This window comes from Diceros bicornis, chromosome 15 (assembly GCF_020826845.1).
Source record: "Diceros bicornis minor isolate mBicDic1 chromosome 15, mDicBic1.mat.cur, whole genome shotgun sequence".
Lineage (NCBI taxonomy): Eukaryota > Metazoa > Chordata > Mammalia > Perissodactyla > Rhinocerotidae > Diceros > Diceros bicornis.
Genome location: NC_080754.1, coordinates 2284310 through 2303955, shown reverse-complemented (window position 1 = coordinate 2303955; position 19646 = coordinate 2284310). Strand labels below are relative to the sequence as shown.

At 34.9% G+C, this 19646-nt stretch overlaps 1 protein-coding gene across 1 annotated transcript in view; it reads right to left on the bottom strand.

The window, feature by feature from the left end:
- The window catches only part of EPHA6 (EPH receptor A6), a 784796-nt gene that overhangs the window by 628994 nt on the left and 136156 nt on the right, over positions 1–19646 (bottom strand). Inside the window, 1 exon segment of the mRNA XM_058555640.1 lies at positions 611–1274. Coding sequence (XP_058411623.1) covers positions 611–1274 — 664 coding nt within the window.

Genomic DNA, 19646 nt, shown 5'->3' with positions numbered 1-19646 from the left:
TTTTAGCAAAGGATAAATTAATCTCTGATAAGGTCAGTATTCAATGACCAAACACATAACACCCAAATAAATATCCTATATGTTTTGAAAATATAATTTGAACATATAATTCATATGCATATATATGAATTCCTCACTTATTTAAATTTCAGTGTATCTAGGTACTATTCAATTATTGTAATTCAACATGAAAGAAAGAATTATTTTCAAACTGTCTTTAAATGTGACATTCTCTATAAACCACCAAAACATGAAAGTCAGGAAGAGCCCACTCTGAATCCCTTTTGCTTTTGGTTGCTGCTATTGATGTTGCGTTCCTTTATAAAAATTACGTGAATACAGCAATTCATGCAGCTTAACTACTTTACTGAAGGCATTGTGAAGAAGCACTTGTCATGGTGTATAACTTATTTTACATTTTCATATACTATCTCAGGAGTAAAAGAATCAGAAATTATCTTACAGTTAATGAGTCCATTTCTCCCACCATTAATTTTGTCAGTAATAAACAGCATTCAAAAATTTATTATTTGAAAATAAACAAACAACAAATTTACCTTAAAAACATCAGCATTTAAATGCATGATATATTTGAATGTTTCTTTCTTACCATGGCAAGAACCCTCAATTTCTTCATATCCTGTACTGCAGATACACCTCCCAAGAGGAACCAGCCAATCGCCATCAGCTCCACAATACAGTTTAGGAGTGTCGCGCTCTTCCGCACTCTTCACACAAGAGCCCCTTACTTCAACCAAAGAGGAAGAATCAACCCTTGGGATGGTGTCTGGAAACATGGCCAAGTTACGGACAGTGAAGGGGCACTTTTTGTAGAAAACACGGACTGAGACCAGGGCAATGCACGCCCCAATGTCTTGAAAAGCCAGATAAAATCCTTTCCTTTCTATAGGCCCCACCTCTCGAATTTCCGTGTTGAGCTTGAGAATGCGATCACCCAAATCCATCTGGGTAAAACTTTCATCAGCAGCAATTGTATCAATCTTGGTATACTGGCTTGGCTTAAATTTAATTCCATGGGACTCATCTGATTCCACATAATACAGATTAAATGTTTCTTTGCAAGTCCCCAAGACCCATGGGATGCTGTTACAGTCTCTCAGGGTGAACTTCATTTCTACATAGATTTTCTGAGCTGCATCACGGGAGATCCAGTTTGTACGAAGCCAGTTGTTTTGGTTTGGCTCCATCACATTGCATACCTGGTATGTGTGAATGGGCCTATTGTGTTCATCCATTTCAGTGATGGCATCCCACTGCAAAAAGAAAAAAAAAATTAAATGATTATAAAACCACAGTGGTTAAAGAGATACGATTACTTCCAAAATTTTCTGTTTTAGCAAAAGAAAAATGAATAAAAAGCCTACAAATGAAGCTACTCAAAGGACAATGCAGCAGGATTTTAACCATGAGCTTTAGTTAAGAGTATGGGTTCTGGACATACCATCTGTCCTGGTATGAATTTTATCTTCCTACACATTACCTACCTGAGCAAAGGCCACCTAATTTAACCTCTAGTTTCCTCAACCGTAAAATGGAGCTAATAAATAGCACCTGTGTCATAGGGCTGTTGTGAGGCATAAATTAGTTAATATATGTAAAGCGCCTTAAATAGTTCTTGGTACACTATAAGAACGTAAAATACATTCATTATCTGATCAAATAACTAGACTGCTGACAAATGTACTCTGGTTACCCATCTGTCCTCATATCCAATTTACCACAAATTGAAGTATATTTACCAGTTTTCAATTAAGTATTCACACATCTATTTTGATAGAAAATAGACATAGATAAGGCCTTAGATTTATTAAAGGAATATTTATCAGGCACTATTCTGGACACTGGAAATATAGGAGTGAACTAGCTGAACACTACCTTTACGGAGCTTACTTAGGGTGAGGGGAGACAATAAACATCGTAAATGAGTAAACTGAATAATATGATAGAAAGTACAATGGGAAAAAATAAGGCAGGGGGATGGAGAAGAGGGTTGTAATTTTAAATAGGGTGGCCAGAGAAGGCCTTACTGAAGCAGTGACATTTCAGCAACGTCATGCAAGTAAGATAGCGAACTTTGTGAAGAGGGAACAGTAAGTACAAATACCCTGAGGCAGGAATGTACAGGTATATTTAGGAACAGCATGAGTGGGCCCTGGACAGAGAGGCAAAGAAGGGGCAAAAAAAAAGCTTTTACCGGCATTTTAAGCACTTTGGCTTTTACTTTGAGCTAGATCATTGCATTATCTTCACTTCTGCTTGTTTACATAAAAACATTCTGCCACTTATTTGAATAGAAAGCCCTTGTCTATCCTCTTTATAAAATTTAATAAAAATCCTTTAGTACTTTGAAATTAATTGGCATTATCAGTATTTATACATCTAATATTGCATAACTGGATACTATATATTCTAGAATGTAATTATATTTTATTTGTGTAGTTATAGTTATAATAATTTTCAATAACAGAAAAACATTCTAGTAACTTTATAGCCTTTTTGGGAAAACATGCTAGTCATCATAGTTTCTCATTCTATTAAAATGTACTGGAAATGATAAACTGTCTTCTATAGTGAATAAGTGTTCTATTTCTTGATACCATACTTCAGTGATTTATAATAAGATTATTTAATGCATTCTGTTTGCAGTTTCTCATTTTAATTGGCTGTAGCGAGTCACTTAATCAAGGCCTGGTTGAATTTCAATTAGCATAGCTTCTAAAAGAATGGCTACTTTCTTCAGGCTCAAGGACTATTATGACACTAAGTATTTTCAATTTTCTACTGTAAATTTCCACAAATAAAGAATTTATATTATCCATCATGCAAACTTAAAAACAATCTGTATCTAAAAATTTCATTCGTAAGTTACTTGCTTGAAATTCAGAGGGTATTTTCCAGAAGAAACAATGAGCTCCTTTGGAACTGTGGATACAATGTTGAAAACATACCCACTGTCTATCAGGGGTGATCCAATAATCTCATGGAGACACATGAAATTACTTGTCTAAATGACTTTCATGCTAGTGTATCATGGGCCTTTTGTGACTCCTACACTTAAATTTAAAGGCGGCAAACCAGCACCATCATAGCTCATTTAAATGGCAAACTAACCATTCAGAATATAACTAGCGAAACAAGATGCAAATAATAAAATCTGAGAACCGTAAAAATCAACGTCCAAAATTCTAAGCATTTCACCCATTGGAGAGCCTCTAAGGTACTCATCCAGTGATTATTTTTATTTTAAATACATTTCTAATCAGAACTAATTTTGTTTCTCAGGGAATGCATGTATTTATTATTATCTACCTTGCATCCTCTACTCTCCCATACAGTAATATAAAGCTATACTCTCAATAAATTGTTTAAATAGTTATACTTTAGCACCTTCAGATTATATCTCTTCATATTAATAAAAAGTATTAGACACGCTCATCAACCAACCAATTCTGCTAAAATATCACATTAATTTAAAATGTGAAAATTTGCCACTTACGACAAAAAAAAATTCTAAAATCACTATATATCTTTATTTAAAAATATGTTGGGTTTGGGAGAAAAAATGTTTGCATGGAAAGAAGGTCAGGAGAAGAATATAATATGCATTCACTGAATTAGGACTGATCTGAACCAAGGGATAAGGAAATGACAAAATACAAGCAGATAATGAGAAACGTGGTTCTTCTCAAAGACACTGCATAAGGATGTTTAACAAAATTGTGTGTAATTTTCTATATTAAACCTGTGATGTTTGATGAACAATAGTGTTTCTTCTCTCTTTAATTTTAAGAAAAGAAATCATAACTAAATTCAGGTAACAAAACTGTCAAAACGGATCAACTGCTAAATTTCATCTTATTGAAGAATGTTGAAAGTAATTTAAATTAGACTTTTAAATTTGAATCTGATTGACTAAAACAAGAATATAAATTCAAGATTGGTATAAGATCTAAAAGGCTATGAAGTTTACTAAAAAATTAACATCAGTAGATGTAGAAATGGTATCATATTTTAGGCATAACGTATCCTTCGGAAACACTGCATTTACACATAGTTATATTTGTATTCACATAGCTGTATAACCTTTTGGTTATTTTCAAGTATTAAAATAAATAATGCCTCTAGAAATCATGAGCCTGAGGTAATAAGAATGGGAGGATGAGGGCTCACATACCATATGTCTAATTACTGAAAATGATGAATCATTCTTTAAATAACATCAAACTTGAAGTATGCTCTATTTGCCTACTTTGCAAAGATACCTCCATAACAACATGGAAGGCTAGGTTCAAATATAGAATGCTTGGCCTCCTCTGAATTCCATGACAGCATGTGTAAACCATAGAGAGCCAGCCTTTAATCTTAGTCAATCCCACTTCTATTCCCTTCCCAGACTCAAGCGCTACCCCACACCATGCAGGGCTTCACATATGCACATATATGAGCATCCCAGCCCTCATGTCCAAGCTGTACCCCTCTCTTGCTACAAAAAGCTGCCAACTTTGGCCCTCCATTCAACCTAGGTTGAGCATACCAGTGGCACAGTATACCCACTGGAGGATGGACCCCAACAAGAAGCCATGAGGTTCTTGAAAGAAGACCTGAAGCCATCTGAGCAAGGAATTCTGTCTGGGGTCTTACCTACAGCATGATATAGAAGGAAAGCACAGGATCAAAGTGGCATGTCTCCTTATCCTTCAAGGTCATAGTTTCACGAAGAGAGGTATAGCCAGAGAAGGGAATGGGCAAGACCATCTGAAACTCTAGGAACAGAGCAGCATCTTCCCTTCCCAAATCTAAAGATGGTAATGATAAAAAAAACCAATTTGGAATATAAGACACTGTAATTACTCTTTAATATCAAAGAGAGTTAAATATAATATTCTAAAAACCTCTGTGTTCGACTTCATTATTAGGTGATTAATGTAAACATTTACCTCAAAAATCTTTCACTTCTTAATGTACGCTGTGTCCTACAGATTATATGTTAATAAGCAATCAACAATATTTAGTGAATTTATAGTATGTGCTAACTTCCATAAGGGAAATGAGTAAAGAAGATATCAGGCTTGCTTGCTCTTACTGGACTTATATATTTAAGGTAATAAATTATGAAAACATAATTGACAGCACAGATTTGAATGCAAGAAACAAACAAACAGTATATATAGTAAATATACTAAGTGTTCAAAGGATAGCACCACTCATGAACTGGGGTGGTTTGGGTGGTTTGGCCAAGAAGGACAGACTTGATTCAACCTTTAAAGAACTGTAAGATTCAATAAGGCAGAGGGAGAAGAATAAATAGAAATTCACATATAATACTAATCTATATGCAGATACTTTTTGGCAACTTTAGTCCTGTACCACACATATTCAGTGAGTAAAAGTTTTTGCTTCTATTTAAAACAAACACATAACTTATTCTCCAGCTGTGAAATATTTAGATGTACATAAACCTAGTAATTGTAGAAGTTACAGGATGAAAATATGTATTAAACCTGTCATTAATTCTGCTATTAAGTTGGTCAATTTTGTCTGCTGCTTTCTGTTACATAATAGGCATTGAACCCCAAATATTCAGATTCTTCAATTTCATGTTTTTCTAAAATATTTTTTATGTAGGACTTAAAATAAAATACCAATATATAAAACAATTTGCCAATATATAATGTAGAAAAGAGCTCAGTAAAGCAAAAATGAAATCATACATGCTTCTGCAGAGTAGAATATCTTGCAAACTATATCTGCTCATATGGTCTGGATGAGTAGAACAGAGAGCTTCTTCTGCCTCATGGTCAATTTATAAGCCCTCTCTTTAGATCAAGGAGTGGATAGACGAATTACAAAAGGATGGATGGAAAAGTCTTGTAACTTAAAGTATCCTGCTCAATGAGAAGTTTTGGTTAAGGAAGAATCAGTTATACACGAAAGGGTTCTTTCTTTCATAAACTTCAGGGGTACTCTGGATATAATGACTCCTGAGGGCAACTATTTGTATACTGAATTTATACTTGTCAAAGCTTCTTCACAAATGTTAACTCATTTGTTCCTCATAATTCAACAAAGCCAGACAGATATTTTCATTTTGACATTACTGATTAGGAATCTAATACACCTAGGAATTAACATAAATGCCCAGTGTTGCATGGACCAAGGACCGGAACCAGGCCTTCTAACTTTATTTTCTGTATTTTATGATGTTTTTGCTGGTGGACTTGCAGCCTGGGAGAGACCGCCCCTCCCAGGGCTAGCCAGTTCTTAGAGATAGAAAAGGAATCTGGGCCTAGAGTATGTCTTTCAAATGCAAATCAACCAAACCTGTGTCTGTAACCTCAAGGACCTCCTTATGTAACTCTCACACACCAAGCCAATATTTCCCCTGCCCTACATCATCCAGAAGTAGGTACCAGGCAACTAGAGACCACCTCTATAGCCTGCAGGAATTATTCAAACTAGCCAACCCTAAACTGTGTATTCTGCCTGCCTTGCCTTTCCCACAGAAACCCCAATAAGGGCTCTGGCTCAGGCTTTCCCCTTACTTCTATCTTCTGTCACTTGACCAAAAGATGTCGCCTCCCCTGTGGCCCTGCAAGGCATATGGTGACCCCCTCTCTGAGACCTGTGAGTACAATAAAGTTCGTTTTTCCAAGTCTAGTTCTTGTTTCCTCCTCTGGCCACGTTGGCTTTATCACAGCATACCCTACACTTACATTCTTAGAACAAACAGCCTTATGGGTCATGAGACATTCTTCCTGGCAACCCTTTGGAGAACAAATGATTCTTGCTTAAAGAAAAGCTTCACTGAGCAAGACACTTCAAGTGACAAAGCTTTTCTCTTCATCACAAGTAATTTATCTATCCACATCCTGATCCAAGGAAAAGAACTCATGAAATGACCATAAGACAGAATAAAATGACCATAAGACAGAATCTCTGTTCTACTCATCCCGGCCATACAAGCCGAGATAGTTTCCAAGATATTCCGCTCTGCAGAAGCATGTATTACAGTAATTAAACAAAGAGGCCATTAGACTGAGGTGGCTCTAATGCCTTGGCAGCCTATGAAAGCAAAGGAAACCTAAGCTATAGTAAATTCTGTAAATGCCCCAAGGTTAAGAAATTGAAACCTAAGGACAACCAATCACAAACAGCCAACTAGGTGTTCTCAAATAAGGCACCTGCTTAAACTTAGTCAAATAATTCCCTTGCTTTGCTTCCATGTCTGCTCCATAAAAGCCTTTCCCTGGACTCCTGTTGGTAGAGTGACTCTAACCACTTTTGGTCTGATGCTGCCCGATTCAAACTGATGTTTGCTCAAGTAAACTTTTAGAAATTTTAATATGCCTCAGTTCATCTTTTAATATATGTATGATTTGAGTTTTGCTTTACTGAGCTCTTTTCTACATTATATATCGGTGAATTATTTTACATACTATTAGTGTTTAAGTCTCATAAGGAAATATAAAAAATTAAAATAAACAACTGAGATGGAGGAGTTGGAATATTTTGGGTTATGTTTCTATCACGTAAAAGCAAGAAGCTGACAGAATTGACCAACTTAATAGCAGAACTAATGAAAAGTTTCATTATTTCATCATGCAATTTCTACAATTACCAGGTTTATGACATCTAAATATTTCACACTGGAGAACAGTGTGCTTGTTTTAAACGGGGGCAGGAACTTTCACTCCCTAGAAAACACTTGGTACAGGGCTAAAGTTAACAAAAGTTTCTGCATATAGCTAGTGCTTTACAGTACCTGGGAACTTTTCTCCACTGCTGGATCTCTTGGGCAGTCTATTTAAAGTGAATGTTCACCACTTTAATAAAATGAAGAATAAAAATCATATGATCATCTCAATAGATGCAGAGAAAGCATTTGACAAGATACAGCATCCATTTATGATAAAAACGCTGCGTAAAATGGGTATAGAAGGAAAGTACCTCAACATAATAAAGGCCATATATGACAAACTCACAGCTAATATCATCCTCAATGGTGAAAAATTGAAAGCTATTCCTCTAAGAACAGGAACCAGACAAGGATGCCCACTGTCACCACTCCTATTTAACATAGTATTGGAAGTCCTAGCCAGAGCAATCAGGCAAGAGAAAGAAATAAAAGGGATCCAAATTGGAAAGGAAGAAGTGAAACTCTCACTATTTGCAGATGACATGATTTTATATATAGAAAACCCTAAAGAATCAACCAAAAACCTTTTAGAAATAATAAATGATACAGCAAAGCTGCAGGATACAAAATCAACATACAAAAATCAGTTGTGTTTCTATACACTAACAATAAAGCAGCAGAAAGAGAAATTAAGAACACAATCCCATTTACAACTGCAACAAAAAGAATAAAATACCTATGAATAAACTTAACCAGCGGTGAAAGATTTGTACACTGAAAACTATAAAACAAAGCTGAAAGAAATTGAAGACAACGCAAAGAAATGGAAAGATATTCCGCGCTCTTGGATTGGAAGAACTAACATAGTTAAGATGTCCGTGCTTCCTAAAACAATCTATAGATTCAATGCAATTCCTATCAAAGTTCCAACAACATTTTTCACAGAAATAGAACAAAGAATCCTAAAATTTATATGGAACAACAAAAGACCCCAAACAGCCAAAGGAATCCTGAGAAAAAAGAACAAAGCTGGGGGTATCACACTCCCTGATTTCAAAATACAATACAAAGCTATAGTAACCAAAACAGCTTGGTATTGGCACAAAAACAGACACAGAGATCAATGGAACAGAATCAAGAGCCCAGAAATAAACCCATACATCTATGGACAGCTAATTTTCGACAAAGAAGCAAAGAACATACAATGAAGAAAGGAAAGTCTCTTCAACAAATGGTATTGGGAAAACTGGACAGCCACACACAAAAGAATGAAAGTAGACCATTATCTTACAGCATACACAAAAATTAACTCAAAATGGATTAAAGACTTGAATGTAAAACCTGAAACCATGAAACTTTTAGAAGAAAACATAGGAAGTATGCTCTTCGACATGGGTCTTAGCAACATATTTTCAAGCACCATGTCTGACCAGGCAAGAGAAACAATGGAAAAAATAAACAAATGGGACTACAAAAAACTAAAAAGCTTCTGCACAGTAAAGGAAACCATCAACAAAACGAAAAGACAACCTAACAATTGGGAGAAGATATTTGCAAACCATATATCTGATAAGGGGTTACTCTCCAAAATATATAAAGAACTCATACAGCTCAACAACAAAAAAACTAACCACCCAATTAAAACACAGGCAAAAGACCTGAAGAGACATTTCTCCAAAGAAGATATACAGATGGCCAACAGGCACACGAAAAGATGTTCAACATCATTAACTATCAGGGAAATGCAAATCAAAACTACAATGAGATATCACCTCACGCCCATCAGAATGGCTATAATTAACAAGACAGGAAACAACAAGTGCTGGAAAGGATGTGGAGAGAAGGGAACTCTCATACACTGCTGGTGGGAGTGCAAAGTGGTGCAGCCACTATGGAAAACAGTATAGAGATTCCTCAAAAAATTAAGGATAGAACTACCATATGATCCAGCTATTCCACTGCTGGGTATTTATCCACAGAACATGAAAATACCAATACGTAAAGATACATGCACCCCTGTGTTCACGGCAGCATTATTCACAATAGCCAAGACTTGGAAGCAACCTAAGTGCCCATCAAGGGATGAATGGATTAAAAAGATGTGGTATATACACACAATGGAATACTACTTAGCCATAAGAAATGATGAAATCCAGCCATTTGTGACAACATGGATGGACACTGAGGGTATTATGCTAAGTGAAATAAGTCAGAAGGAGAAGGTCAAATACCGTATGATATGACTCTTAAGTAGAAGATGAAAGCAACAACAAACAAACACATAGAGACAAGAGATCGGATTGGTAGTTACCAGAGGGGAAGAGGGAAGGGAAGAGGCAAAAGGGATGATTAGGCACATGTGTGTGGTGATGGATTGTAATTTGTCTTTGGGTGGTAAACACGATGTAATCTCTGCACAAATATTAGAATAATGATGTACACCTGAAATTTATACTGTTATAAACCAATGTTACCACAACAAAAAAATAAATAAATAAATAAAGTGAATGTTAGAAGTGATAAGAAGTGTAAAGAGCTATGAGCAGAATTTACTCCATTTGTGCTTAAAGGTTCTCTAAAAACCCACCCCCACCCACACATAACAAATTTTTCTTTCCACAGCAAGCTAAATAAACTAGGCCAAAAAGCTAGATTCCTTTTGGGCACAGAAATTTAAAACAAAGAAATTAATTCCTAAAGCAACTGGCAGTCACTGTGGAATCGGACTGCTTTCTTTTCTCAGAGAACAAAATAAGGCAATCAAATCGCCTTTCTAGGCAAGGATATTCAGATAGTTTGCTGGTAAACTGACCCAAACATCCAAAATTCTAATGCAAACTCTCTCAAATTTATACCTTCTTCTCTCTGAAAATCTTTAGAATTCAACAGGAATATAAATGTTTATTTCAAAAATAAACTTTGAAGTTTTAAAATAAAAGCAGGTATCTTTGGATAAGGCTGTTGAACAGCTAATTATAATTTCAAACGGCAGGGGTAAGTCCTGACAACTTCCTCAAAGGCCCTGGCTCAAGAAAACTTGTAGCAAAAGAAAAGAGAACTACCCTCAGACCAGCAGGCTCACCTCTGTGTCTCCAGACAGAAAAGAGAAGGAAAAAACCACGCCCCAGATACCTCAGGACCCGAAACAGCTGCAGCGCTGGTCTGACTCCAGGAACATCAGAAAAATCAGTAAAAACCAGTAAATATGCTGCTAGGAGGGACTAGGGAAGGAAGCCCATTGAAGAATAAGCCAGCTATAGAAAACTACTTTGGTTTTTACCTTTATCTGTGCTTCCTAAATGAGTAAGTACTTTTGTATATGCGTGTGGAGTCACTTTCCTCTCTTCTCTTTTCTCTGCCCGCCTTTTAAAAAATCACATGCAATATTACTAAGCACTCTAATCCTAAACTTCGTAAGTCTTAAATGTATTTCTGCCTCCATTTGTAACAGATCCCAGGTATAAGCTGAAAGGGAGATAAGTATGTGGTGGAAAAATTGATTTATTTCTTTGAAATGTGGTTATGATAAATATATAAAGGAGAGACATACAAAGGAACTAGAATATAACAAAAGATCATTTTGAAGATATAGACTCCAAAAGACCAAATGCCTTTTTAAATTAGGCAGCATTACACTGGCAGACGGTTAATTAATAAAGGAATGAGATAGCCTATTATTATTCAAATTTTTTCTAAAAGTTCAAGATAATCTAAAGATAGATTAAAATAAAATAAAGAAACAACAAAATCATGATGAATCTATAATTCCTAGTTAGGATCCCTGTATAAACTTGTTACCAGGTGTTTATAGCATGTGGCTGTAACTAACCATTGCTCAAATTAAACTAAATTTAAATAAGAAAGGGAGCAAGGCTGGGGAAGAAAATCTTCAACTGCACTCTAAGAATGATAAAACAGAATAGCTGAGAATGAAGAGAAGCCTTCATTTGGCAAAATGGCACATACCTGATTTCTTCTGAACATTCTACCTCCTACCTTGCAAAATCCAAATAAACAAAAGTTACTGAATGCACATAAGCATCTCATTATGTATCACTGTAGTGGCTTAATTTTTAAATCATAAGCATCTAATATTCTCTACCAAAGAAAAGCTTGTTAAAGGGGCCTTCTTATTCTAATGTGGTATTTTCCTCAGAATCACTTAAATATTCACTTTGAGTCAATATACTGACATAAACTTAGAAAATTAGTGCCCTGAATTCTGCTGCTAGGCATGTAGTTAATAACATAAATCTGTTTTTGCAGCAGAAAAGTGAAGGCTCTGCATTTAAATGATAACTAGTTTCAGAGAATAAAACAAGAAGCAAAATGCATCACGTACAGATATATTTCTATTTCACTCTTGCCAAACATAAAATTTTTTTATTAGCAATACAAAGATATTTAATAAAAAAAGTATGAACTCAATGGCATGTATGGAAGACAACTGCTGAGACTAAGTAACTTTTATAAATAAATTTATTACTTTTGGTGCATTTGTCCTATTAACAGGATCAAAATATTATAGCAAGAAGTATAATTTCCATTAAGAAGGAAGGATTCTTCCCATAAAAAAAGTTATATATTCATGAAGAGTAAAAATTCTTAAATAGAGTCCATCTTCGGAATGTCTGAAAGCCTAAACTAGTATAAAAAGTTCCAAGTTCCACTTAACCAATGAATAAGATGCTGCAAATATGATCTTTAAATAGGATTTTTACAATAAAGATATGGTGAATATTCATCTTAATTGTCTTATGTTCAACAATACATGAATATCATCCTAGTTTCCGCAGGACTTCACAAATACAGAAAGCATATAAAAATAAGCTCACAAACCATATTTAATTTCATTCTTGTATGGTAGAGAAAATAAAGCATATTATCCTGGTTTTATGGATGAGGAAACTGACTTGACAGAATTGACCTAAGTTTACAAAGAAAACCGAAGAATCAACCACAAGTACCTGAAAAGTCCTATTGACCCATTTGGAGGCTTGGAACCAAAATAAATCTAAGTAGCATGTGATCTCCACGATGGCTGGGACTCTGTTTTGTTCATCACTGCATCCCCACTACCAGGGGCATACAATACCAAAATCACAGTAGGTTCTTAATATTTGTTGAATATACAAAAGAATAACAGAAGGCTTGAATTCTAACTAAAACAATTCTGAATGCTTCCACTAATGGGAGACCTACCATTTCTTAAATCAGGACTCTAAATATCACACATATTGAGAGAGATATAAACTCTGAGCCATCTCCTAAACTAATCACCTTACTTGAGAGCTGTCATAAGGACTTAGCCGAACATAGAAATATCAGAGGACTTAACACTAGATGACTCAGTGGCATGATGCCAGTGCACAAGATTTTAAGTTGGGATAAAGACTCAAGTTTAGAACTGAGTGGTGCTTGGTATCTGTCTGTGTGTGTGTTTTTTCAAGATGGCGGGAGAAGAAGGGGAAAATGGCATCAAGAACATGTGCCTGCGTCAGCAGAGACAGTGAACTGAGCAGGTGATATATTATCCAGGCTGCTTAGAAGATTTCCTTTAATAGAGAAGGACTACTTACTGATCCAGTCAGATCATCTGTCTTTGCTCTAATTACTAATAAAGTCTATAGCCCTCACTCTGATTAACTTTCTACTTTAACTAAAAGGTATAATATTTAAGTACATTAAATTATGAATTGGCAATTCTTGCAAACATAAAGTATGAACTAAATTAATATTGAAACTGTACATGTTAATGCAAACTGGAAGAAGAAACTCCCAAGAGTGTGATGTTCTGTACACATTACAGAAGAAAATGATTAATGAAGGAGAAAGTATTTAAGCATATCAAATGCTGCTGAAAGGTCCAGTAAAATAAAGACAGTCCAATATCTACTGGATTTGTTAACTGGAAAGTTACGGCAGCTATGACAAGAAAAGATTTAGTGGAGTGTCGATGTGGACAGAAACACAATCTTCACGCAGGAACCTGGAGAAGAGTGCTTTCTTATTACAGACATGTAATGTGTAAAATAAGTTTGTAGAGATTCTTTCAAGGTAAGAAGATGATTCTGTACGTATCTTCTTAGTTTATGTTCTGGTCCATTAGTGTTGTTTAATACTTCACAAGGATATCTATTTTGACTTGGTTATTCAAAATATATTAGACCTTTACAATTCAATTAAAATTATAACTCTACCCAGGACTACAGTTCCATGGGAATGGTTCCTGGTAGGTCAAAGCTTGCTTGACATCAGAATCCTACATGTGAAACTGTATCTAATGTTTATCAGCTACTCCAAAGGCTTCAAATTGAGATTTGTCTGCATTAATTGACTTAAATATATAAATTACACATGCCACATATGAATATCTGACTTGAATAAAATTATGATAGGTTACAGTAACTCATTTTGTATGACATATTTGTATTTAATAATTCTTAAACAAAGCATGTAAGTGGGAAAACTGTAGAAGCACAGACACTACTCTTTTCAAATAACTCTGTAGTACTTATTTCCAATTATTAAAAAATTACTTTAGAATATCAAATCAGTAGCAGTTAGACGGGAAGTTTTACACTGCTGACTTAAGTTGGGAATATTCCCCTACACCCCATTTTTAACCTCACAAATTATTACTTACTTAGAGTATAAGTTTAGATGTATTATATTCTTTCTGTAAGACTGTTTAAAAGAACTGCATGCCTTTAAATAGAATCTGACACAATCATTATTGTGCAATACGCCAGACAGTGTAATAAACTTACCCTGTTATTTTAAACAACCTTTAGAAAAAGTTTCATTAATCTTTTCTTAGGGGAAAAAAAAAGCAAAACAATATTTGAAGCTAACCAAATAGCAATGCTTAATAACCATTCACCTTGCAAACTTCAAGGGAAAAAACTATCCCTGGATATTACATATTATATTCCACAGAATAATAAACTAAAATAGCTGTTAGCATAGTAATAAAAAACCTTACGATGCATCACACAAAGTTTTAAGGTCATCCTGGGAACACAGATCTTTCAGCTATGAAATATATTATATGGAACCAATAAACTTAGGTACTTTTATATTTAGGTGCTTTGTAACAGACAAAAATTATTGGATGTTAATATCATGTATACTTCTGATTAATCCAATATTCTTAAGAGACAGAAGAACATGAGGCTGTTATAAATAAACATTTATGAAATACTTTTTATATGAATATACTCTCAAAATACATGGAAAATATATATGTGTCTCTACATGTGTGTTTGCATATATTACACTTTTTTCTATGCAAGTTTATAATTCATAAATCTAATAAGTAAAACACTGCACATTTCCTAAGTAGCTAAAAATTAAAAGGGCATGGAATTAACCTAAGTGCTACCTATACTTAATGTAGATATGGTTCCCACAATTAGGAAGCTGGCATTCAAAGTCAGCACCATCTCTAATACATACTTTAAGGATCTAACATATACTAAAAATAGTCAATATTAAGAGCAATAATTCAAACTAAATGCAACAGTTTATAAGTCAATAGAAAAAAATCAATGAATATACATATGTCTGAGAAAGTAGAAATACAGTGAAGTAGAATATTCCAGAAAAATGAGTCAGAAGAGAGTGATAAGAAAAAATTGTAAACATATAAAGAGAAGGTATACAACAGCTTATGACAGAAGACAAAATATACACGCCAGCTATCAAACAGCTATTGTTAAAGGTCCACTTTTAAAGGTTAAGACGCCTAGAATTTTTAACAAACCGAAGGCAACGGCACCCCACATATCAGCTGTGGATCCACTCTCCTCGTCCCATTTTCTTCAAGCACATCAAGTTCATCTCTTTCACTATTCCGTGTTCAGCCCCACTCTCTTCTGTTTCCACACGAATACAAAAATCTATCAAAGTGCTTGGCAAAACAATGGCTCTTCCAACAATTAAAACACACACCCACACATAAAAGAACAATTGTTACACAACTACATGTTGCTAATAAGGGTAACAACTAAGACAAAACAATCCAAAAAAGTTAAGAGTAAAAGGACTTCCTAGAAAAAATATTGGCATATGATGGATATCAATCACAAAAAACTTGGCAACATATTTGAGAATTATAAGAAGGTATCTAAGCCACTGATCTAGTAATTCCACTTCTAGAATTTTATCATAATAAAGTTTAAAAAATAATTGTGGAATAGTGAAATGACAGAACGCCATTCAGTCATTAAAATTCATTTTCAGGGGGCTGGCCCAATGGCATAGTGGTTAAGTTCACGCACTCTGCTTCAGTGGCCTAGGGTTTGCAGGTTCAGATCCTGGGCATGGACCTACACACGATTTATCAAGCCATGCTGTGGCAGGGGTCCCACATATGAAAGAGGAAGATGGGCACAGATGTTAGCTCAGGGCCAATCTTCCTCAGCAAAAAGAGGAGGATTGGCAACAGATGTTAGCTCAGGGCTAACCTTACTGACCAAAATAACAAAAAAAAAAAATACATTTTGAAAAGTTCATTTAATGACTTAGAAAAATATCCAAAATACATTAAGTAGAAAAACTGAATTATAAAACAACAAGTTAACTATATTTCCCATTTTGAAAAAATACATGCAGATATTAATCTATTATATAATAATTATACATATACTATATATTATATGACACGTGTTATAAAATATTATATAATAAAATATGTCTGTGTATATATATTTACACACACACATATATTCACAGAGAAAGTATAGAAGCACACACACAGCTGAGGAAATAGCTCCTACAAAACTGAAATAACTGGTTATTTCTCAAAGAAGGAATTATCAGTGAATTTTACTTCCTTCTTTCTTCATGATTTATGAATTTTTAAATTTTCCATAATTTTATGCTTATACAAGAAATGGAATCTATATTCCATGTGTAAGCAGTAAATTCTTCTTAAAAATACAGTTTCTAAGCACAGAAAACTGAAATCTTTCTAATTAATTCTAGGAAATTCATATAGTTCTGATAATAAAAATGTTATAATCTTATGTACTACAAAAAAAATCAACAAATCACTCCCCTATAAAAAGTAATAGCAACATCAACAACAAAAAATAACGTGGTTCAAACTAACTTGGGAGCAGAATTGTAAATGCCCCAAATCCCTAGTCTAGTGGACTTAAATAAATTCACCCAAACTTAAGGAACAGTTAATTCTTATCTGAGCCATTATTAAGCTATTGTCTCAACCTCAGAGGCATCCTTCTGTTCTCTGCTTTGTGGTGCTAGCACTGGACCCTGTGAACCACATTTCTGCTTTGCCACCTGGCTCCCTGTAAGGGTCTCAGAAGAAGACCTGAATAACTGGAAGCACACCTAATGCTCCTGGACAGGATACCATAATCTATAACACTGATGAATACTTCAATACTGTAAAGATGTCCGTTTTCCCCCCATTTATCTTCAAATTCAATTGAATTCTAATATAAATGCCTAAAATAAAATAGGCATTTTATATATATATATAACAAAATAAAAAGAGTTAAGTAATAAGTTTAAGTAAACTTATTCTAAAATGTATAAGAAAGGATAACATTTCAAGAATATCTAAGTCATTTTTTTAAAAAGGCCCTAGAGTGATGACTTATCCTATTGATATTACAATATACTATAATTCCATAGTAATAAAATCTTGTATACTAGCACAATAACAGGTAAATGGATCATGAAATAGGATACAGAGTTCAAAGACAGACCAGGTTTATATGAGAAGTAAATATCAAATAATGGGTGTATACAAAATCACAGTGCAATTGATGGGCTCTTCAGTAGAAAATCTGGCTCATTATACGAAGAAAAGTAAAACTGATCTCTACATAATCCCTTATAAAAAGGTTGACCCCTAAAGGCAACTGATGTAAATGTGAAATGTAAAACTATAAAATTAATATATAATATAAACAAATGTCTTTGTGATCAGGGCTGGGGAAAGACCTCTTAAACAATAACCTGAAGTAAAAAATATAAAGTCAAGAATTGGTGAATTTGATTATATAAAAATAAGGATTTCTACTCAACAAAGGACATCATGGAGAAAACTGATAGTTGACAGATTTGGACATAGTTTTTGCGGTATTAATACCTATAAAGGAAAAAAAATCTAGACTACATAAAGAATTCTTGCAAATTACTAATTAAAAAAAGACAGCAACCCCAATAAAAAAAAATACCCAAGGATATAGGATAATGCCAAGCATATGAAAAGATTCACACTCAATACAAGAAACTGAAACAGCACTGGAATAACATTTTAGACTCATTAAGATTGACAAAAGTAGAAAAACTCTTATCTTTCCAAGTATTGCAGGATGTAGGTAAGTCAGAGCTTCAGACTTTGTTGATGAGAGAACAGCCTCCTGCAGCTATTATAGAGGGCAGTCCTCTCGCACTTAAGTTTGCATACACCCTATGACATGTACGTGTACACACTCACAAATACCTAAACCCCAGAGAAATACTCAGCAGGTCGATAACTGGAAATGGATAAGTATGTTCATCACAGCAAGCTTTATGGTAACTGGAAGTTGGAGGTAATCACTAGAGGTAAGTAAAATGCCATGGAACCAGACAGCAAAATACCACATTCACAGCAGTTAGTACTGAAGCAGTCAAATGTACAGCCAGCAGCAAAAATCTTAAAACTTAGGGCTGATGAAAAAATAGTGAGGATGAAAATGAGAACTATGGTACAATATCATTTATGAAAATCAAAATAACATATTCATAAGACAATTTACATTTTCTAAGAACATATACAAATTAAAGGTTTTCACCTCAAATTCAATAGAATAGATGTCTATGATGAAAGAAGAGGAATGTGGAGTACAAAGTAGGATTAAAAAAATAAATAAAGCAAGAGATAATCAAGTCTAAATACTTCTTTGAATGGCACTCCATGCCCTCCATGGTCTACATTAATTAACTTTAATTTCACTTCTTCCCCATAGCAGAGGCTGTCAGTACTCCACCCATTTCCACCAACCTTTCAGAATGCTCTAACAACTCTGTGCATGAGGGCTGGTTTTTTATTCCCCAAAACTGCAGAAGTCTCTGTGTATACACCAGGTCAGAAGTGCTGAGGAATTAAGATCCCTAGGGGAAAAGCCCTCAACAAATAACTCACAGAATTTAGTGTATGACATGTATATTTTATACCATTTCCCTGAATGTCCTGGTGAGATTAAGCGCCAGTTACCCATGGTATTAACCAACTTAATAAAGCACTTTTCTGGCTGCCATCCTTTTTCCGTATCACTTTTCCTCCCCAACGCGTGAGGCCTGCATCTCCCAAATAAACATGCTCCACTCAAATTCTTGTCTCAGCATCAGCTTGCAGGGAACTGCAACAAGACAGCTGGTACAAAAAATGATTCTAGGAAGGAGGAACCCTAGCAACTGGATTGCTCACTGGCCAAAGAGCAACTAGGACTCCACTGCTGGTAGTCAGTGGGACAGTGATGATCCCTGCGTTCTGAAGTATCTCAGTTACTAGCATTCCTCCCTGTGGTGGACTGGGATATCACAAGGGGGAAGGGTCGTATTGGTCTATGTATCTCCAGGATTTTAGAGAGCTACACTGCAGTAGCAAAGCTAACTATAAGGACAGTGGTTACTATTAAGTGCCATCAATAAACCGAAGGAAGAAAAATGCCATACCCAACTCAGCCAACATCCAACTCTGGGCATGGTGTGAAACAGAAGGATTTTATATATACATATATAATGGCATTTATAGAGACACTATTCTCCTGCAGCCAAAAAGCAATTAGGGATGCAAATCAAGCTCAGGACCTGACATGACCTGTACAAGGAACCTAACTGCAGAGAAGCATGAATTCACAGCCATGTCGGATACCTTACTTAAAGTCAGGCATGGATAGGGAAAGATCTAAGGCTTAGAATGGAGATGGATTGACATACTTAAGAACTTGAATCCCCAGGCTTCTCT